At 39.7% G+C, this 22,651-nt stretch overlaps 1 protein-coding gene across 3 annotated transcripts in view; it reads left to right on the top strand.

The window, feature by feature from the left end:
- slc4a11 (solute carrier family 4 member 11) overlaps nucleotides 1-22,651 on the top strand; it is an 80,962-nt gene that overhangs the window by 46,711 nt on the left and 11,600 nt on the right. For all 3 annotated transcript variants that reach the window (XM_015343858.2, XM_015343859.2, XM_015343860.2), the window contains exons 2-11: nucleotides 132-182; nucleotides 2,307-2,429; nucleotides 7,356-7,399; nucleotides 8,216-8,444; nucleotides 14,918-14,999; nucleotides 16,396-16,519; nucleotides 17,366-17,572; nucleotides 19,333-19,417; nucleotides 20,687-20,812; nucleotides 21,779-21,892. In XM_015343858.2, coding sequence (XP_015199344.1) covers nucleotides 132-182; nucleotides 2,307-2,429; nucleotides 7,356-7,399; nucleotides 8,216-8,444; nucleotides 14,918-14,999; nucleotides 16,396-16,519; nucleotides 17,366-17,572; nucleotides 19,333-19,417; nucleotides 20,687-20,812; nucleotides 21,779-21,892 — 1,185 coding nt within the window. The remainder of the gene's footprint in view (nucleotides 1-131; nucleotides 183-2,306; nucleotides 2,430-7,355; nucleotides 7,400-8,215; nucleotides 8,445-14,917; nucleotides 15,000-16,395; nucleotides 16,520-17,365; nucleotides 17,573-19,332; nucleotides 19,418-20,686; nucleotides 20,813-21,778; nucleotides 21,893-22,651) is intronic.

Raw genomic sequence — 22,651 nt, 5'->3', positions numbered from 1 at the left:
TGTTCTGCAGCTGAATATGAATGTCCCCATTCTCACAGAGCCACTCAGATCCTGCGGGTGCATGCAGAGGAGCAGAGCTCTTCTCACCCTTTCCTCCTTCCTTACCTGACCTTTCCACTCTCTCTGCACAGAGGCTCCACCTGCCGGAATGTCCACAAATGGATACTTCTTCCAGGAGATGGGTGAGTGAGGCCAAGTTGCTGACCCTTCTTTTAATATGTCTTATACTCCTGAGTCAGGACAGATCTGCAAATTGAGAATTCAGTGAGCTTTGAAACATGTCGTCAGCTCTTTTTGATGATAGTTTTATTTTGAGATGGGTGTGAACAAGCACGTGCAATGGAAGACTAATACGCAAACTCAGGATCAATCAAATGTGGAAAATGAAAGTATTTGGGATGCAAGGTGGGTGAGTCTGCCTGCAGTGTTTCAACATGTGCAGTAGCTGGGTATTGGGTCTGTGGCACCTGCCATACATTACAGCTGCATTTTTATGTTGACTGACATTTCTTTATAATATTTTTACCATGCCTCTTTCCATTTAGATTTCCCTCACACAGAATTGTAATGATTTTTAATTTATGGTCAGGACTTATCCGAGCAAAGAAGAGGTCTGGTTTTATTTGGCATATGTTCATTGCTGCAGACTGCCCCAGTTTAAAATATAGTTTTCTAAAAGCTATCATGAGTTTTTAAAGAAATAATCATAGGAGATAAAGTTTACCCAGCTAATGGATCATTAATTTAGTTTGAAGGTTTCCCTGCATTCCCTGTCATCTGTTTTACTGTCGATGCATTAGCTTGACTTTGGATGTAGAAAGAAGATAGCATTGCAATTATGACTGTAAGACAAGATTAACATTCCTTCAGCTCATGGCTGATAAAAGCTGAATTGCAGGAGTATCTAAAATAGTTAAAGACTATCATTTAAACCTTTGATTTCAAGCAGGAGCTTTAATAGTCCACAACGTGAAGGAAGAGAGAGCAGTGTTGTGCCAGGGTGCTATAGTAAGAACATAAAGCAAGTTATAAATGAGATGCCATTAGACCCATCTACTGTAGGCCATTCGGTATCAAGTAGTTAACTGATCTGAGAATCTCTTGACAAAAGCCATGGCTATTAAGGTAATGACAGGCTCCCACAACCCTTTAGGTATGAACTGCATCCTGTTCTGTGTTTTAAATATACTGTAGCTCCAAGAACGTCCTACTTGTGTCCTCTAGTTCGTGTTTCACAGTTGATGCCTTGTAGAATTTTGAACACTTGAATTTGTGGATCAAGAAGTTGAATACATGGTAGTTAATCTACACTGACAGCCGGAACAGGTTTGTTATTTTGAAGCGGAATAGGTAGATACTGTAGGTTAAGAGAAAACCAGCTAACAGGAAGTCAGCTGTTTGTCCTGGCATCTCCTGTTATTACCATCTCCCTTAGATGGTTATTGATAATCTTTTTTCTTCTTGTTCACAAAATGCTCTATTTTCCATTTAAGAAATAAAAACCTTTTGCTAAGTGAAATGCAAAGTAAAGATGCTGTTAGATCTGACTGTTACTTGTAAAACAATCTGTCATGTAACTTGGAGACTACAATTAGGAGACAATTTCTTACACTGAATGTTGAATCTCTTCTTAATTCTTTAACGTTTTTTGCTTTTGTTCTATCATTAACCATCGAAACCCAAATGAACGAGCTAATTTCCATCAGTGCTTTACAGGAAATGACCAGCAGTAACTTGAAGTGTCCAGCTCAGGGGTCTGTAGTTTTGACAGGTCTGCCACTGAGAGACCAGGGAGCTGCAGGACTTCAGCTTCCATTCCAGCTGAGCTCTGCATGGCTCATTAATAGCAAATATTTGCATAATTTTTATTTCTTCAAACCCAGCCTCATATTGTCTGACTTTTATCAATGCAAAGAGGAGAAAGAAGGTATCTGAGATACTCACTGGTACCATCTTACTGCTTTTACTAACAGCCTGGAGAGGCTCTGACACATAGTATTTCAAAGCACACATGCGTTCAGTGCAAACTGAAAGTCCAAATAGACCTTAACATATCAACATAATTACTGACATAATTTTCAGAGACTGTTTCATCCAAATTCCATTTCTCATGTCCATTTGTCTCTTTCTCCAGTAGCCATTGCCACCAGCTTTTGAAAAAGTAGAAGACTTAGAGGTCAGATGTGACCAGTGAATTAGGTCTCACTAGTTTCACTAACAGGGCAGTGAGCTGTGTTTGCAGTTGTGCCAGATCAGTGTGCGGTGCTAGGCTGGGAATGTGATCCTGGCTGTGTTGTTTCTCGCAGAGCTGCAAAAGAGCACTCCTGAGGACAGCTGTGAGGGAAGAGAAGAGGGACAGGACTCACCCATTGCCTGTGAGGACAACATCCACCTCTATGCCAACACCCAAGTCCAGACAGGGGGCGCTGGTGAGTTTCTACCGCTGAGGGCTGTGTTGTGGGCTGTGTTGAGTGGGAGTGTGATCATGTCTCCAGCAGTTTGTGAGTGTATGTGTGAGGTAGAGCACCAGAAGGCCCTGATTCTAGCTGTATATCGCACTGCATCTTAAAAGTTTGATTCATTTTTTTTAAATTGTTTCAATAGAACAAATAAATGCAAAGCTACTAAAAAAAGAAATTTAGGTACTTTACTGTCTGTATTAGAATTCCCTCATCGAAGAGACAGATGAGCACTGCATTTTGGAATCCAGGCTGTGCAACTCTCACACTGAGGGTGGGAGTACCAGGTGTTAGTTCTCAGCTGGGCTCATGTGGTCATTGTCAGCACCTGTGCAGGTGTAATCCTTAAGTGTGGTCCTTAAGGTGATGATCCTTAAGTGTTTTAAGGTCTCTTCTCCATAAATTTAGCTGTACATGTATACTTAACAGCACTGGGTTTAATTGTGGTTCATGGACCAACAACTCAGCCAGGAGTCTGTGGCCCCTATTGGCAGCAGTATGTTAGGCGGGAACTGACTGGGCTGGAGTGGCATCTGTTCTCATGATCTGTTCTCATTGGATGCTATAAAAGTGTTCATGTTTTCTTCAGCTAACATCTACTTCACAGCAAGAAGAGAGGTATTCAGTGTTAAATTTCACCAGTTTTCTGGTTGATTAACAATCATCTGTTGTAAACGTGGTCTTTTAATGAAGCTTTTTAATAAATATATATATATAGTTTTTATTTACAAACAACAATTTGCTGTGCAGATGAGATGTAAGTCACAAGAATTAATGGCATCTACTCTCCAGAGCTTTCATTTGTCATTTTAACTCAAGACAGCTGCTTGAATTTGAGTTACTAGAAAAGCACAAAGAAAAAAATCCCTGTTAATCATTCTTTGCTATAGCCATTACTGCAGTATATCATGGTAAATACAGTATACAATAAGAGTCATGCATTCCTGCCATTGTTCTTTGATTTTCAGTGGTTTCAGCGGAACCAGAGCCCCAGTGCAGATATCTTAGCCAGCTCAGTATGCCCAACTTACACTTACAAATAACATCTAGTTCAGAAATAACATTCACTTTACATTGATATGAGACAAAAAACAAAGCCAATGAAAAGTCAACAAAATGTGCCTGTGAATCTCGAATGTATAAGGCTGCCCAGTTTGCTCCTAAAACACTTTATAAGCCCTAGGTAACAGTTTATATTCACAGTCTTTGCCTTTATAAAAACTGAAATGTGGCTGAGAAGTGAATAATAGTAGAACCCTATCACATGCGGAGAGATCCAGGATACTGCCATGCCCATCCAAACACACACAGTGACAGTCTATGGTGTTTCTTCTGTTGATCTGGAGATGAGAGACAGAAGCCATCCGTATTCCACTGTGTGTTGAAGAATTTTCTCTCACCCTCACAGGAGGAGCAATTAAGCAAGAACTGTAGTCTGCTTCTCCACCATTAAAACAAAAGTCACACTGGTGATGCTCTTTTTTTTGTAAAAATCAGTTGTGGGATACCCTTCCGAATGAGCTTCATTTAAAATTCTGAAGCTTATACAGTATGCCAGTTTTGTCATGTAGATTTATATTTTGTGTCATGTTTTACATTTTGCAAAATTAAGAGTGACCATTTTTTTGGTAAATGTGACTGTATTTTTTTCTTTTATATCCTTGGAGTTTGGATTTAAAATTGCAGTTCATTATCAATTTTCAATTGCATTTTAGTGGCTTTACTACTGTAGTCCACACACCAGAAGATGGGAATGAAGTTCATGCATATTTTCATCAGAAACACCCACCACCTTCCACACTATAAATGTTGCCAAAGCTTAAAAAGGCTTAGAAGAGCAATGAAGAGCTCAGCAACTGCACTGAGATCCGCCATGGGGATTACGGTCCCCTTCTGATGCACCTGCCAGTTGACAACCTACTTCCCGGAGAATTGGGGACACTAGGAGACACCACATGGCTATTTGGGGTATTAAAATTATGAAAATCAGTCATTCTGAAGCGCTGCACTCAAGCACATCATTGTTCAGCGATTCCCGCAACACATTTCAAACGACTTGGGCTCTAGCCTGCAGTGTTCTGCTAAGAGGCAGGGAACTCTGGATGGGCACAGTGACACTGGTGCAGCAGAAATGCCTCCACTTTACTCTCGACAGCGATGCATCAGTAAGGAACAAGTAAAGGTTTATTCCTTGCTGAAAAGAGAATTTAAGTTTCTCACTTTCTGCCTGATCTGATGTGCTGTGGGGCTGGTGGTGCAGTATGGCTCTTCCACATCATTCCAGAGGGGGCTGCATTTCAATGGGGGATGAATTGTATCTGCTAATGCATGTGAAGTGCTTTGGGATTGTTTGGGAAGAAAATAAATAAATGCTAATGACAATGATGGTGATGATTATTGTTTAACAGTTTAATAGAAATATGGGCACAGTTTTATTTAAAACATTCTGTATTCATGTAGTAATATACTGTACCTTCATCATCCACTCTAAGCAGGCTACTGTTATTGTAATCAGTAGCTTAGAGCCTATCCAATGTACAGTACTTTACTAATAGGCAGTGAATTAGTAACATCTGGCATGCTTCTTGGCATGTTGAATTAATGTTTTTAATTACATTTCCACCAATGACACATCCATCCCTGCCATTATGCAATTCAGATTCCTTGTTCCAAACCTGGCTTCCCACGGCCACACTTCCATTGTTAATTAGGTTTAATTATTAACCAATTAAGTGAATTGACTTTTAAAAGGAGAAAAGAGAAATATCCCCATTCCTGATGTCATTTAGGAGCAAACTGACTTTTAAAATATCTTCATTCCGTGCATTTTCACAGATCTTTCCAGTTTATCGTGAGTGCAAAATAATTTTTGCGGCCTATTTCTCAGAAGACATTGTCAACATTATAAATACAAAACATAAAAAACAAATAGAATATTCACAAATAGATAAAATGACACAATTGAATGAAAGGTTATTGAAATGCAGAGGAGCAAACATGCAGCAGAAGAAATCAGGTCAAAATTGTCTGAGGCACATGTTTGGAATATCGCAAGGAGCAGTGCTGGAAATCAGGGCTGCACTTTTGCATTTAGATCAATGACTCCATCTGTGGTGAGACAAGGAAGGTGGTTTTTTTACAGATGATTGAGGAAGGCAACAGTCATAGTACCCAGAGAACAAAAGACACACACGCATGCAGATGAAAAATCAAAGTAATACACTAGAAAAGTAATTTAGACATTCCAAATGAGTTAAGATGAAGTTAAACAACAGAACATCATCTGGTAGTACTTGTAGCATTGAAGCACAAACTCCAGTTCCTAACTGCCTACAACTGCAGTCTTCATCTCTAGCATTGTCTTTTAACCAAGAATATAACTCTTCATGTTGCAAAACTGATCTTTAACTTCATTCATGAGTCTTTGAGTTCTTGAGTCATAACTGAATAAGGTTAGAACATTTTCTAACAGTAGTTATACTGACAGTATAATTGGTCTATGATTTAGGATAGTGTTTTCATGAACTCTTGACGAATTGATATAGTGGCTTTCAGGCTTGATAGTATTTTGGCAATGTAACAAGATGAAGTCATGAGACTTTTTTCTCCCTGTTTCTTCACTTTTGCATGAGGCTGTCTAAATGAGATGGTCTCATACAGTACATTCCCCTGGGCTGGAACAAAGATCAGATCCCACTGACTGAGCACGTTCTATGCACAGTAAAACCAACATTTTCCCTGGTATCTGCTGATACTGTGCTGATCACTGCAGTCATGCAGCATAACATACAGCAGAGTGTGCTGGCTGTGGCCCAGTGAGGTACTGAGCGGGAGGTCCTCTGTTACCCTGGAGAGGGATTTCCCGTGGTTATGGCTGATTGCATTGTTTGCTGTATTCTAAGAATCTTGTTAAATGAACAAACATCCCATTCCCCCTGGCTTTAAGGCTGAGCTCCTAAGTTTTAATTAGAAACTGGCCTCTACAGTCAGCGTACTAGATATTTTTGCCAATTTTCTTACAAGAACAATTGTAATTGTTTCCCTGTTTAAATCCCACCTCATATATCTGATTGAAGGACTGCTAAACCAGTTTTGCACTGCCATGGGCTATAGAACTGACCTGGGTTTTGGCTATAGTGTCACAAGCATGAACTAAATCATTACTCTCTTGAGAAAAAAAAACATTTGTCCTTCCAGTTATCAAACATGCAGTAGGACATGCTATATTTAATACTGAAGGACATGCAATAAACACATGTTAATGCCAGTACTCTGTATTTTTCCACTCTTCTGTCAGAAGGCAAAGACTTTGTCCTCCTTGTAAATTACTGAAATGAAGAATGAATTCCCAATTGGGCATTTAATTAATTGAATCTTAAATTTGCATGGAAACTAGCATTGCTTGCCCCACAAATCATTAGATATAATTTTGAAATGCCATTGTTTCTTTCTTAGGACTTCAACCCCACTCCATTTCAAGATATTTAGGACAACGTCAGGGTTTGTTTCTTGTGTGATGAACATGCTATGTGATCCGGGGAGACCTCAAATTCTTACAATCTACCCTAAGTCTGTGTGTTAGCAGAGACTTGCTGCACTGAGGAGGATTATACTGCCCATCTTCTGAGGGAGGTGTATAATGTGTGGAGGTGTATAATCAGGAACATGATAAATCAGTGTCACAAGATTAAAATAAGCCTTATTGTTGATATTTACTGTGTATCATTAGCAGTTACTATAAGATCTTTAAGGTTTGTGTTTTGTTCTTACTCCTCACTCTTTGACCTCACGTGTGACATTTCGATGACCTCCTCTGTGTGCAGCTCCACTGCTCCTGCCTGTTTAGCCGCACCAAGGATAAACACCCGCTTGTTTATATTTTATTCCTTTTGGCAGATCCAGATGTTTCGGGATGTGTACTGCTGAACACATCAAGAAAGGTATGTTTTTTATCTTGCTTCAGACCTGTGAAGATATTCTTACCAGAGAGGAGTTATGTGGCTTAGTAAGTCAGTGCAGGGCAGCTTCTCAGTTGGCTTAACTGCAATAACCAACAGCCTCAACTGGTAAAGGTTCTTGTATGAATACAGGTTTATGAGGCTGAGGTCACTAGATTGCTGTCACTTGGATTCCCCCGTTGGTGGCGGACAATTAACTGAGTACTGCTGGCTCTCAGCTACACAGCGGCCCCTGTGACCTGCCATGTGCGTGTAGGCTGGCGGAGCTGTGGGTGAGGGTCACACCACTTCTCTGGTCTGCACTGATCCTCTGGTAGTGGGCTTTATAGGCTTTTTAAGATGGAAGGCTCAGTTTCCAGCTGATTGCTGAGACGTTAAAAAACACACATGACTAGAGCAAATTAGGAAGGTAAGACAAAATTCATTTGGTGATTCAAACTTTCCATAATATGCGTTGAAATTGTGCAAAAAACATGCGTCTCCCTGAAGCTGTCCAGGTGATTCTGTCTGCACTTACGGCTGTGTGCCTTATCCTGTGCTTCTCCTTGTGGAAACTTTTTCTCCTTCTCAAGACCACGTTCACAAAACCTTCTTTTTAAGAGTAAAACAGTACGTTTACATTGGTTTTATTATTACTCTGTGCCTCTGTATTACAATGCGTGTGTTTTTTAAAATGCTTTTTTCCCTAGTCGCCTCTATTGGTGTGTGTGTGTGTGTGTGTGTGTGTGTGTGTGTGTGTGTGTGTGTGTGTAGAGGTCCTGTCTGTCTGTGCCCAGCACCACTCTGTTCCTTCTACAGTACGTGAAGCTCATGAATTTCGAGGAGGAGATCCGGGCTCATCGTGACCTGGATGGGTTCTTGGCTCGTGCCAGTATCCTGCTGGATGAGACTGCTGCCTCGCTGGACGATGTGCTGAAGAAGATGCTTCATTACGTGGGTCAGGAGAGCCACACCTCTGAGCCTGGGTGCAATTTTGAGGAAGTTATGAGCCATCTGTTTACGGACGCTGGCGCCCAGGAGGTCAATGGTGAGGACTTTTGTGTGAACTGGTGTGACACTCCCTGGGCTGTCTGTGGTAATCAAGAGCATTGATAGGCTGGTCAGGGTGAAACAGACACACAAAAAAGTAAGGTGAAGACAAAAGTGCTCTTTTAAAGAAAGTAAGAGGAAAAACTTAAAACCAGACTGAAATAAAATCCTAAGCTCCTCTTTTAACTTCTAGCTGCTGTATGCTTCATTGGTGTCTTTTAGTACCCAAGCAACAAAGATATTTATAGGCTCCAAAACAGTTTCTTTCTTTGCAACACAAAGTACAGTAAGTCACTTTCCCCCTTTGGTGCTCTTTGGGTAACAGAGGATCTGCCCCCATTTCCTGACAGTAGACAAAGTCTAACCCCAAGAGCCTCAGCTTCCTGTTTTTTAATTGGTTGCCTGACCAGTTGTCTTATGCCAACCAATCAGTTGACTAAGGATGGCAGGTCATTTCGTATTGCCTCCTGGAGAATGTAGCTCTGACAAGAATTTTTTTCTTCTCAGAACCTACTGCTCTCACACAGCTGGTGTGTCCCACTTTCTGACTCCTAACCCATACCTAGAAACACTCACAGGGGGAGTTTCAGACCTCTTTGCTGCAGAACAAAGTAAAAACTTACTGTTCATGAAAGGTATAAAAGGTTAGAAATGTGAGAAGGTCATTTGGCCCTTCCAGCTTGTTTGGCTGCTAATAGCTATTTGATCTGAAGGACTTATCCAGAAATCTCTTGACAATGTGACTGGCTATCTTGTTTCAAATTATGTTAAAATGTGCCTCATGACCTCACATTTCAGAGGAAACAATGTTGAAAACAGAAACAAAGTAAGTGAATTGTTTTTACGTTAATTTTTTTTTACTAAATTTGGATTGGTTGTGTTTGTACAGTTTTATGGAAAGATTTGGGCACCCCTGGCCAAATTACGTTTTGTTGATTTTCTAAGTAAAAAGAAGTTAACAAACTTAAACTTGACATATTTCTGCAAATTTTAATGCAGTTACTCTTTATTTGCTGAATTTAACAGATTGAAAAAATAAAATAGTAAATGTGGCATGTGCAAACATTTGGGCACCCTATCAGTCAGTACTTAGTAACACCCCCTTTGGCAGAAATCACAGCCTCCAAACGTTTGTTGAAGCCAGCTAACACTCTTTCTATTCTTGCTTTAAGAGTTTTTTTCCACTCTTCCTTGCAGAATGCTTCTCGTTCAGAAATATTCTTAGGTTGTCTTGCATGCACTGAATGTTTGAGTTCTACCCACATTATTTTCAATAACATTCAAGACGGGACTGTGAAAGCCAATCCAAAACCTTAATTTTTTGTTTCTTGAAGTAGTTCATGGTTGATTTTGAGACATGTTTTCAATCATTGTTTTGTTGTAATATCTAACCTCTTTTCAGCTTCAGTTTCTTTACTGACTGTGGGACATTAGCTTCCAGGAATTTATGATAATTAGTAGAATCCATTCTTCCCTCTACCCGCACAATATCTCCTGTGCCACTGGCTGCCATCAACCCCAAAGCATAATAGATCCGCCCCTATGCGTAACAGTTGGCAAGATGTTCTTTTCTTCAAATGCTTCTCCTTTTTTTCTCCAAACTTACATTTGGTGATTGTAGCCAAAGAGTTCAATTTTTATTTCATCAGACCACAGCACTTCATTCCAAAAAGCCTCTGGCTTATCTAAGTTTAGTGTTGCATACTTAAGATTTTGACTTTTGTGATAAGATCGCAGGTAAGGTTTCCTTCTGATCTTTCCAGATCTTGTCTTGGAACCATTCCAGTTGATCCACTTGTGTTAGTTTTTGGTCTCATAACTTAATTGACTTGTTAAGCCTAAATCTAAGTCAGGTGATGACAATTCCAGAACCTCTCTGGGTGTTGTGCTTACACTCAACAACCATTGGTTCCTTTAAACCGCTGACTGAGGATCAGAAAATAAAGATAATTGACTCTTACAAAGTAGGAAAAGGCTATAAAAAGCTATTGAAATGCTTTCTGCTGGCAATTTCCACTGTCAGAAATGTCATTAATAAATGGAGGTTAAGGGGAACTGTCAAGTCAAGACAAGATCTAGAAAACCAAGAAAAATATCTGATAGAACTGCTTGTAGACTGGTCAATAATGCAAAGCAAAACCCCCATATCACTGCAAAGGACCTACTGTATAGGAAGGTTTAACTGGCACAGGAGTAGTGGTGCACCAGTCCACTGTGCAGCGTTGTTTGCACAAACATGATCTGCACGGAAGAGTAATTTTTTTCAATCTGTTAAATTCAGCAAATAAATAGTAACTGTGATTTAAAATTTGCAGAAATATGTTGTTTAAGTTTGTTCGCTGCTGTTAGTTTGTGTTAACTTCTTTTCACTTAGAAACTCAACAGAACATGTAATTTGGGCATCCAACTGTAGATAGTGTGAGTGCATGCTGCAGCACAAATATATACATGTTGATCAGAAAACCTGGTGAGCAGGTCTCAATTCATTTGTGATTTCCAGAAGCATTGTAATTCTAGCACTGTTCACTGACAAAGTGACTCAAAATCAAACACCAATTAACAATTGAGTTAATTTGCATTATTAATCTAGTCAATAATGGATTAATTCATTCATTACTGTATTAGGTCTAAAATGAAGATTTGTTCCTCTGTCAATTTTTTAACCACTTTATGCAATTCAGCTTTGCTGAGATAGGATCCACCCAATTCCAGAGCTTATCTTGGCAATCATTGGGAATTAGGCAAGATACACCCTGGATGGGACCATTGCAGTCTACTGCAGGGCAGAGACGGAGACACACTCACTCACACCAGGGCTCGTTTTTCCACATGCCAGTGTGCGACCCCTAAGAAGACCAAAATATTCAAAAATGTTGTAATATCTGTATTAGTTAAAATGATTAACTAAACTGAAGTGTTTTTTAAAAGTACAATGATATAGTTCCATATGCACTTCTGAAGAGTTTTTTCTCTCTTGTTGTGAAATGCTTTCCTTGCCAAGGCCTTGATAAGTCTCATCCTCATCTGTCTCTGCTCTGATTTGCAAGACGATGATCCTTCTCCTTGGCTGCTTAATCACCCGACCTTGAGTGGCAAGGTCTCTGACCCAAAGCAGATAGTCACATGCACTTGAATTGCTGTGAAATTGCTCTGGAGCGTGGCATCAGTCTGTTAAAAGCTGGTTTCCCCACAGCAATGGCTTCACGTTTCCTGTGATAAACATTTTTACTGTTTATTAGATGATTATTATCACTGCTTCTGTAAAAGACAGTGCAGCACCTTCTCCAGAATGCCCATACTCCGAAGGCCGCACATTCAAAGAGGCTGTGTCTTTCCTCTGGCTTATTTACGGTGCAAGAAATAGGCACAAAAGAAAGGAGGAGAGGAGGCCATTTGGCAACTAGACCCTTTGGATTGTTAGAGACAACTGACCCAAAGATCTCATTCAGATCTTTCTTGAAAGAAACCAGGGAGTGCTTCCTCTTCTCAGAGTATGTTCATATGCTTTCTATCATTTTGAGTTTCCTTTGCTACTTATACAGTTCTTGCTCAGAAACAGTATTATAGTAAAGTGCTGAGAAAAAGTGTTTGAATTCCTTGGGTTGGTCCATACAGTGTATTGTAACGCATATGGCCGACATTACAGGTTGTGTGAGCCGGCTTACCAGCGTGGTGACGTCACTGCCCTTCCCTGTGAATAGCAGAGACCTCAGCAGCTAGGGTGCATACCCAAGTGAACCCAAGAGTGCTACAGTATATTTATATCATTGCAGTATACATGAGCAGTAGATCTCCTCTATCACAGCAGAACAAATGCACTGCTGAGAAAACATTCACAGTCCATTTTGAATTACAATCAGGATCATTTCATATATTATAAACATAGTATAACAAATTCTTCAGTTAACTCAGAATTCCACTTTTAAGAATGTTTGCTGTGTGCAAAATAATTTTCCCTGTTTTCCAACTCATTGTGCACTGAATACTCCTGCTTCTTACATATTTATTGTTGCTTTTAGCATGTTTTTATATGCTATGTATGGTAAGAATTGCCTCTAGTGTTCGCTTGTAAGGTAAATTTCAAACTAATTTTGAAACTAAGCAAAGTAAGATTAATTTGTGTTGAGGAAAGATGTGATAAAAGTGCACAATACAGTGCACTGGCTGTTTATTTTCAGTAGATTAACAGGCACTGTTTCCACTTTAGTTGGCATTTTATCTTATAATGCCTTATTTGCAATCTGGAGAGTTTAACAGCATGTATTGTATTTATACTTTTGCGTTACTTTTTGGCGAAATTTGATAATTTTTTAGTTCAGTTCTGAAAACCAAAAAGTTATTTTGATCACTGGCAAGCATTTTCAGAAAACAAATCATGTAATACATTGAGTTAGTGGGGCTCTATACAAAAACACAAATACCATCTATTTTTATTTCGCTCTCAATTATTGTTGTAATAGTGCTCCTGGCAACGTGTTGTCTACTGTGTCCATCTGACATTGAATAAACCAATTAGGCAGAGAGACATCTGTTTTCAAACTGTGTTATTAGTTTGACAGTACTCAAAATAGCAAGCATTCTTATTTTGTGTGCCTGCTGGGTATTATGAAATTGCTCAAGTAATCACAGTTCAAAGTAGTCTCCCTCAGTTCCAAAACACCACTGCCATGGCAACACACATCATCCAGAACACACTGAGGAATCTGAAAATTGCAGACACAGAAATAGAGTAGCTCAGACATATTCTTCTATACAGGAAATAAATACATTTAAAATATTTATGCTGTGCTTCTTGACAAATACAAACTCAACTATTCGCATTTTGGACTTGCACAGCATACAACATGCAGGTTGCAGTTTTAGGCCTGCAGTTTTGCAAGGTGAGCAACACTGTTTGGTGTAGGATGATGGTGATACAATTGTAATTAATTGCATTTACAGTATAATGCTTTCCATCCAGAAGGATCCCAAATCCCTTTATTTATAGGAGGGCTTTATAGGGTGACCCACAGAAGCCATTCTGCTCCAGCATCCCCCCTACAAAGTGGGTCAGTTAGAGGGAAGTGCAGAACTGGTTCACCTGCCGGATTAAGTGGGAGCTTTAGGTCAGACTGTACAATCTCAGAGTGGAATTTAGCCAGGACTCTGGGTTTAAACTCTTACTCTTGAACTTGAACTTTATTGCCATATGTAACCGGTACATGTACTGGTACAATGGAATTCTTACTTACAGAAAGTCTCTCGATTGTTAAAAGAAGTGTAAAAACACAATGTTATGACAATGCATCAAGACAATATACAAGCAAACAGTAGACAATGTACAAGTAAACAAGAAAACAGTTTGAATGTAAACAATGCAGACGTATAAACAATGACTGGAGATGTACAATAAATAAGAAATCATGATGAGGTAGATGGTGTAGGTGTGGTCCGAGGGGCATGGCTAAATGTGTTTGCCAATCACACTGCTTGTGGATAGAAGCTATTGAGGAATCTGGTGGTAAGTGTCCATATGCTCTTGTATCTCCTGCCTGAGGGCAGTGGGGTGAAGAGCACATGCCAGGGGTGGTGACTGTCCTCTGTGATGGCCAGAATTCTACCACGGCAGCGGTCATCCCCATAGAGCTGTTTAATCTCATTGAGACCACAGCCGATGATCTTTTGGGCCACATTCACCATTCTCTGCAGTGCCTTTCTTTCTTGCGAAGAGGTGTTGCCATACCACACGGTGATCCCGTTGGTGGGGATGCTCTCGATGGTGCAGCGGTAGAAGTTCACCAACAAAGGTACTGGCATCCCCCATCACTTGAGGCACCTCAAGAAATAAAAGCGCTGCTAAACCTTCTTCAAGGTAGTCAGTGTTCACAGTTCAGGTTAGATAATTAGAAATGTGAATTCCCCAAAACCTAAAGCTGGTGACTGTTTCCACTTCTGTTCCATCAATACTGAGTGGGCTTTGAGTGTGTGGCCTGTGTCTCCAAAAGTCCACAATTAGCTCTTTTGTTTTATTTACGTTCAAGTTCAGGTTATTGCTGTGACACCACCTAAGCAGCTGTATGACTTAATCCCTGTAAGTCCCTTACAGTCCCTTATGAAGTCCCTGAAGTCGACTTCATCCCTTCATCTTGCAAACTAGACATGGGACATTTCTTGACAAAACAGTCATGACCTTGGTTTAATGTCTAACCAATTATGAGATTCATGAGTATATTTAACCATAGCCATCTGAAAATCTAAAAATACCATCCATTATAGCATCCATTAGAGTTGTTGCTAGCTCAAAGAACTTTTAATTGCTAAATAACTGTACATGTAATAAAAGTCTAACTTTTTGGAGTTTTAAATTGGATACATATCCAATTCAATAATGCAGTAAGACTTATAGCTCATTGGTTTGGATTTATCATCCCTATTCATGGGTGAGTGTGGCATTGTGAGAACAATGGGCTGTTGCCGTCTGTCTCCTCACAGTCCACCTGCTGTCGGAGACCATCCAGGGCGTGACTGCTACAGCCACAGGCATCCAGTACCAGCAGTCCTGGCTTTGCATTCTGTGAGTAGAGCACTGGGAGAAACATGCATGGCTCCATTAACTCATTCATCAGATTCATTAATTCATTATAATTTATTCTTCATGTAAATTGTATAAATGAAGGCACTGTCATTTACAGGCCCTGCAGTTATAAATATTGAGAATTTGCTAGAACTTGAGCAAGTTCTGACAAATATTTCATATTAGGAAAAGGAACAAAACTATAATTGTCTCTGAAATTGTTTCTACCCTTTCTTCTGAAAAAGAAGCAGGTCTGCAGGTCTATGGACATATTCAACCTTCTTTCACACCTGAAGAAGGCTTCACAGCCGAAACATTTTGTTTTCTCTCTTCTCTTTTCAGCATGGAATAAACCTATTACTTGTTCCTTTGCATAAGAAAATTTAGCTTTGTTCCAAAAGCCCTTTAGGCTTGCAACGATGACTGAAAAAAGTCTTATCAATCTGATTTCTATTGGACAGAGCCCCCTCTACAGATTTGCATGTATAATACTTTAATAACTTCTTATATACTGTACTTCACACTTTTACTTTCAATCACTCTCATGGTCCATTTGATGTTTTTATTTATTTATATTCTTCTTTTCTTAGCAATGTTGTTTTTTAGTGTTGTGTTCTACCACTGGCTGCTTAAATTGCTCCTGGAGATGAATAAAGTACTTTGAATTTAATGTTTTCATCCTTTGCTCAAAGAACATAAGTTAGATCTACCTGTTTTAAATCCCTGTTAACTGTCTCTTGTAATCTCTTTCCATACAGATGAACATCATAATTCCCTGACCTTTATACAAGATTCAGCTCTCAGACTCTTTGATAAAGAAGTGCTTCCATAATTCAAGAGCACTTGTACACTCATCATCTTGCAGATTTGCAGCTTGGATGTTGTTGAGTAATTGGAACTGTGCTCTCCTTGGTGTAATACAACATCATGCTCTGCTGAAAAGAGTATTATTCTTAATAACTTGTAAATAGAAATGACATTAATTATGAGAGGAAACTTTACTTCTCTAAAAACAACTAAATAATTTCAGCTCAGATTATAAAGATTAAGATAACCAGCATTGGAACACCTCTAGAACACAAACTAATCCTGGCACCTGCAAATATCCCACCAACTCCGGGGTCTGGAACTCCTGCATGTATCCCTGAGCAGTTCCAGAATTAGTGGATTCTGCCCACAATGCCAGCAGGATATTTGTTATACAGTATATACAGTATACATGTGTGTAAATCTGTACATCTCACCAAGGCAGAGCCAACAGAACACAGACGAAATGTTAATTTTATTTTTAAAGTACACATTCAGCCCGCACCCCAGGCAACAGATCTAGGACAATTAAAACCTTGATGGGCTGGCAGAGACAACTCACTACTGATGTTGTGTTTCCTCTGTGCAGCTGCAGTGTAAAGAGCCTTCAAAGGCGACATGTCTGCATCTCTAGACTGGAAAGACCTCAGAACTGGGGAGAGAACTGCTGTGAAGTCCGATATATCATTCTCATCCTGGCTCCTTACAAAATGGTAACTGTTTGCTACACACTGATCCTCAACACATAAGTGAGAATGCAAGAAATCACAGGGGTGTCTGAATGTCTCTGCTTTAGTGAGTTCCTAATCACTTTCATTGGATGATTTTATTGATTGTTTATTCTCTAATTGTTTGAATGCTTGCTTTTAAAGAATAACAAGTCAGAATTACATATCAAATCACCACAGCAACATGCAATGAATTGACAGTTTTATGATCTTTTCATTCGAATCTGAAATAGATTAGTATCCACTGTTTTGTGGAAGGAAAGAGCCTGGCTGGCCAATGAAATTTCCAGGGTCCTGTCATTAAAAATATCAGTGGTACAAAACACATTCTGTAGAAACATCAGTTTCAGCCACATTAAGAATGAGAGGAAGCCTTTGGGCCCATTTAGCTTAACTTTTGAGTCCCTAATTGATGTTAGGATCTCATCCCGCTGTATCTTGAAAAGAGCAGGGTATCGGCTTCAACAATATGGCTGGGTAACTTGTTCCAGACTCCCACAAAGTATGAAGTTTCATGTGTATACAGTATATACAATACAAATGTAGCTCAATACAGTACATATTGTGGAGATATCAAAAATCATTTTATTTACAATAAATGTGATTATTCCAGGAATATTCCAGTAAAACACCAGTAAAGTCATTTAGTTCCAGATCTCTGTAAAGAAAGAATTTGATCACATATGCGATGCATGTAAATCTCCTGTGTCACTACCAAAGGAAGAAAACTTGAAAAGGAAGGTTGGAATATAATTCAGGCCCATACAGGTGGCATTGACTATTTTTATTTTCACTCCTCTGTGAATTGATTGCTTCTGTTTTGCCTTCTAGAAAAGCACCAAGACGGCCATGGAGCTGGGGCGCACCTTTGCCACCATGTTCTCCGACATCTCCTTCAGGCAGAAGCTGCTGGAGACCAAGACGCAGGAGGAGTTTAAGGAAGCCCTGGTGCAGCAGCGTCACCGGCTCACTTGCGACAACCATCAGCCTGCCACCACGCAGGAGGAGACGGACCCTCACAGGCACAAGCCCCTCACGGTACAGCCAAGAGAGGACATGAGAAGCCTGGCTAATAGCTAGTAGTTCATTGATCCAGGGTCATCCAGTCATGTCTTGAAAGACAACATGGTTGGGTAACTTCTTCCATGCTCCCACAACCCTTTCTGTAAGGAAGTACCTCCGATTCTCAGTCTGAAGTGCACAGACAGCACACTTGGTTTGTGTTTCAGTGTTCATTCTCTAGGTGGACTTTGTCAAGACCTTTGAGGATTTCGAGCAGGTCACCTTGTAGTCTCCTCTGTTCAATCCAGTTCAATTTCATTGTGATGTGCAGAACAAAGAAGTCAGCTCTTTCAAAACACGTTACTGATTCATTCACTTATAGTTTAGTAAGCATATTTATTTTAGGCTAAGCCTAAATTTATAGTTTAAGCTAAGCAAATCTGTAAAAACCTAACACATTACAGTATACAGTAGCTTTTAGGCCTTGTTCAGCTTGCAGATTACACTTTCCAAATGTTAAGGATCTTTGAATCAATAAAAGTCAAGTATGAGATGTCTTTATTACTTGTTATATAGTTATATATATATATTGTTATATATTCAAGTGTACCATAATCTCATGAGCTCTTCCATCTGCCTGTTTTCTATTCAATACAGGGTTGTGGGGAGCCAGAGCCTAATCTGGCGGCAATGAGCGGCAGGGTACACCCTGGGCGGGATGCCAGTTCATCGCAGGGTCACTTAGACACACACACAAGAGGGCCATTTTTTAACAGACATCAATTACACTAATAGCATGACTTTGAACTGTGGATGAAAAGTGGAGCATCTGGAGGAAACTCATGTGAACATTAGGAGGGACATACAAACTCTATGCAAATATAGCACCTCAGGAATTGAACTCAGGGGCTGAGCGCTGCGAGGTGGCAGTGCTTTCCAGAATAGGCTCTGGCCCACTGTGACCCTGAATTAGATAAGCAGTTACAGTATGTGAGAGACAAATGTACAATTACTGCCTCTTCTTTGGATGTATAATGGGAGCTTCCAGAACTATGGAGGTCTCTGAAATTCCCAATTTCCCTGGGGTATAAAAATGCTACAGAGATCATGTTTAAAGGGACTTGAACTGCTTTATGAGATTTACAGTGTTTAACCAACTGCACCTTAGAATTCACCAGGTTCTGAGAGGAGATGTTTCTAATGGGCAGTACATTTCCAAAGGGCATGAGTCATTGGGTCTTTGCAATGATCCGTATGGTACAAGGGAATTAAGACCTTGATGTGCTAAATTAGATACAATCTGGCAATTTTAATAAAAAAGGATGAAATGCAAAATACAACCTCACCTAAAACCACAGTAAACTGCGGACAGCAGTAACAGGTGCAGTAGAGAACGATAGTGTATAATGTGCATAGTGATCCCCAGATAGAGAGTGTAGATATACTGTATATGTTCAGGGCTCTGTGCAGTAAGCATGTTATAGAAAGCGCATCAACCCCTCAAGACGTAGTCAATGTAGAAGTGTCTTAAATTCTTTAAATACCACAATATACTGTATAGGACATTTCTCTTGATAAAAGAAGGTAAAATGGAAAAATATGCTTCCATTCTAATCTTCAATGGAGTTTAATTCTGTGTCTGCATAAAGCCGTAAAGTCACTAATAATTTCAGGATATGTGGCAATTTAATAGCACCAATTCAGTGGTGTTATTCTTGCTGTTGCCATATTAAATCGTGATTGCTAATTTAACACCCCATATTCATGATCTGAACAGGTTCTGTCTCTCTCTTTAGTACAGGGACTTCCTGAGGGCTGGCAGGGGTATTTATGAAGACTTCTGTCGACGGCTGCCTCTTTATACCTCTGACTTCACAGACGGTATTTGGATTTGTGCTTTTCTGCCAAGAAGCTGCATAAAAAACAAAGACATCATTTGGAAAATAATCCTTTCTTCTCTATTTGAACATTTAAAAACTGAGAGATCAGAACCAGTTTGTACATGGCATAACGATTATTATACAACATTGAGCTAACCTAGAGAAATTAAAAAAGAATGAAAAGCAGAAAGTGCACCCATGATAATGGAATTTGTTAAACTTTCTGCCTACTGTCTCACATCCACTGCTGGTGTCTGACATGAGTAGCACAGTCCCTGTGGTTCTCTGGGGAAAGACTGCAGGCAGCACCTCGGCATGGACCCTTCTTTATCAGCGCTTCTTCAGCACCACGGACAGCACCTTCCCTCGGTGTCACTCTTGATATGTACAGGGAGGCCCTGTGAAATCTGGGAATCTCCTGAGAGCGTGCCCATTGAGATTCAGAGCTCTTCACAGCAACACCTAAGAACCTCTCCATGTTAACTTATCTTTGACTAAAGTAGTTAGTAGTTGCATAATCTGGATCTCATAGCTTATTTGTAGGTCCTGCTTTCACCTCCCTTGTGTTGTCGAACATGGCTTCAGTCACTCATCCGAGATGAATATCCACCTGATTATCTTTAGATTTAATATATTTTTGTTATATAAACCAAATACTGTACCCTGTCCTGCAATGAACATATTCTCTTTTCTACATTTAATCAACTTTTTATAAATATTTCACAAAGAAAATTTACAAAGAGCTCAAATTCATTTAATTTAAATTAATAAATTCATTCAGTTTCAGTACAGAAAATAAAGAAAGTTAAAAGTTTACTTTTAAGAAGAAACTCTTGATAGTCAAATAAATAAAAGTCCATGCTGTCTTCCCTTTGAGCAAGGTGCTTGACTCTAAGTGCTCTATGTACTGTAAATAGGTCCACTCTCTCTCTCATTGCAGATATGAGTTTGTTCTCATTTGAGATATCTGGCTTAATACCATTGAGCCATTTAATGCTATTAGCTCATTAGCTCAGTGATCCCTGAATCTTCTGCAGTCCTTTTTTATGGACAGCAAAGACTGAATTTTGCCTACATCTTGTTCCAGACACCACATCTTCTATGACTGCAAAAACATGTTACCTACTGTACTTTCAAACCTAAACACACCTGCACTAAATTCACTTACTTGTGTCTGTGGGGCCTCTTATCCTGGCTGAAGGTGTGCCTACTCCTCTTGCAGTTCTGAATCAACCCCTTAAGAAGACCTCACTTTTGCTCTTTTCTCCAGGAGTTGTTGGGAACAACAAGACACTTCTGAAATATACCACCACTGCCATCTTTCTGTATATCGCCATCCTGCTCCCAGCCATCGCCTTCGGGTCTCTGAATGATGAGAGCACACGGGGGGAGATTGGTGAGTGACTCCCCTTTGGATCTAGGTGCCAGTGTCTGGCATTTGACAGTCATAACAATACATAAGTAATTTCTAAGTTGAAACAGTTAAGCTAAAACCTGCTGCTTGTGAAGTAATAAAATGTGATATTCATTTCAATATAATTTCTTTATTACAATGGCATTCACTTACGACACATTCATAGAACATTTGGCACACTATTAGTTTTGCAGTTGCTGTTGTCAGAAAATGCAAACCCTCACAATGATGTTGTGAACCAAGACAAACGGTCTTTCTAAAATTTATTTAGTTGCGTTGCTGCAGCACAGAAAAGGCAAATTCAATATTGGCCAGAAATTATCCAAAACCAGATTAGGTTTTAGGCTCTGGTGTAACTAGAGAGGTTTAAATGCCAAAGGTCAGAATCTCAGAGGTGAAGTCAGACAAGAGGAACAGGAAGCGCTGAGTCGGTGAAAGAGGCTGCAGAGGCATGAGAGGAGCTGGAGGTTATTTAGTTTATAGACAAAGATTTTGCTTGAATGAGATGACACAGTGTGTCAGGCAGCTTTAGTTTAGAAGGCGCAAACTTTAACAAAAAAGGTACGTAGCATTTGTCAGAATGAGGAATGTGACTGAAATTGTAAACGTTGCCATTGAAAAAATAATTTAAATAATTATCTGAAATGTAAATTCAATTTTTATTCTGGTAAGCCATCAGAAAATAAATGTAGGATCTATCCAAATTTCATAAATAAGGTATAAGACCTAACTAGGATACAGAAATTGGGTAGTTTTTAATTAGAATTTTTAGAAAATGTTATATGAACATTAGTCTATATAGAGCAATTATTTAAGCATGATCATTTAAATGTGCAAATAAAGAGAAGCTATTGTATGGCTCAGCGCTTAGGGAAGAGGTCACCAGGTGATGTGGAAGTGGTCATTGTACCTGTCAGTGTTTCTCAGCCCTGTTTTCCCTCTTCACAGACGTATGGAAGACCATTATCGGACAAAGCATTGGAGGCATCATCTATTCTCTGTTTGCTGGGTCCCCACTGGTCATCCCGCTGACCACAGCCCCCCTCGCCATTTTCATCAGCGGTAATGTTTTGCTCTGCTCTCTGCCTGTGTGAGCTGCGAATGAATGGAAGATAGCTGGTCAGTGATGACACCGCAGAAACTGGAGTCCATCTCCCTGTTTCTCTGTCTAGTAATTGGAGTTTTGCATTTTATTCCTTCATCAAGGATAAGCAGACAGGTCCCTTCCAATGCCAGGATCTGTGATTTTATATCTTCCATAGAAAAACCAGCCTTGATTAAGCAATGATCAAGCAATTAAAACATGGCTCGGTATAAGAAAAACTGAAGAGTGCACCCAAACATATACTATGCAGTAAATAAACATATTAAGCATCAAAACAAATGCATCAATCTATGTACAGTATGTGTTTTTAGAAAAGAAAAGCTTATAAATATTATCTTATTAGTGAGCTGATTTGGCATAGATGATAAGGTGATTCAACCTGCTGAATATCCAGACTAGTGAAAATTATGAAAGACACAGAAAGGAACCCATACAGTATGCCTCAACTTTCCTTTGCCTTCCTGCAATGGGTATGTTAGAATAACACCTCAAGGGGACTCTGCAGCAGTGGAGCCGAGTCCTCTGTGATCAGTGAATCAAGGGCTTGTGCTGACCACTCTGATGGACACGAGTGAGCGTGTTGCGCAGACATGTAGAATTCTCCCCTACAGACCAACCAATGGGGAAGTCCAAGGGTAATGGTCTGGGCAGGAGAACTCCCCTTGGACTGATTGATTTGAACCTGACTGCACGCAGTACATTGATAGAGTTAGGGG

This window comes from Lepisosteus oculatus, chromosome 1 (assembly GCF_040954835.1).
Source record: "Lepisosteus oculatus isolate fLepOcu1 chromosome 1, fLepOcu1.hap2, whole genome shotgun sequence".
NCBI classification, from domain to species: domain Eukaryota; kingdom Metazoa; phylum Chordata; class Actinopteri; order Semionotiformes; family Lepisosteidae; genus Lepisosteus; species Lepisosteus oculatus.
The sequence above is the reverse complement of the archived record's forward strand: the minus strand, read 5'-3'. Positions and strand labels throughout refer to the sequence as shown.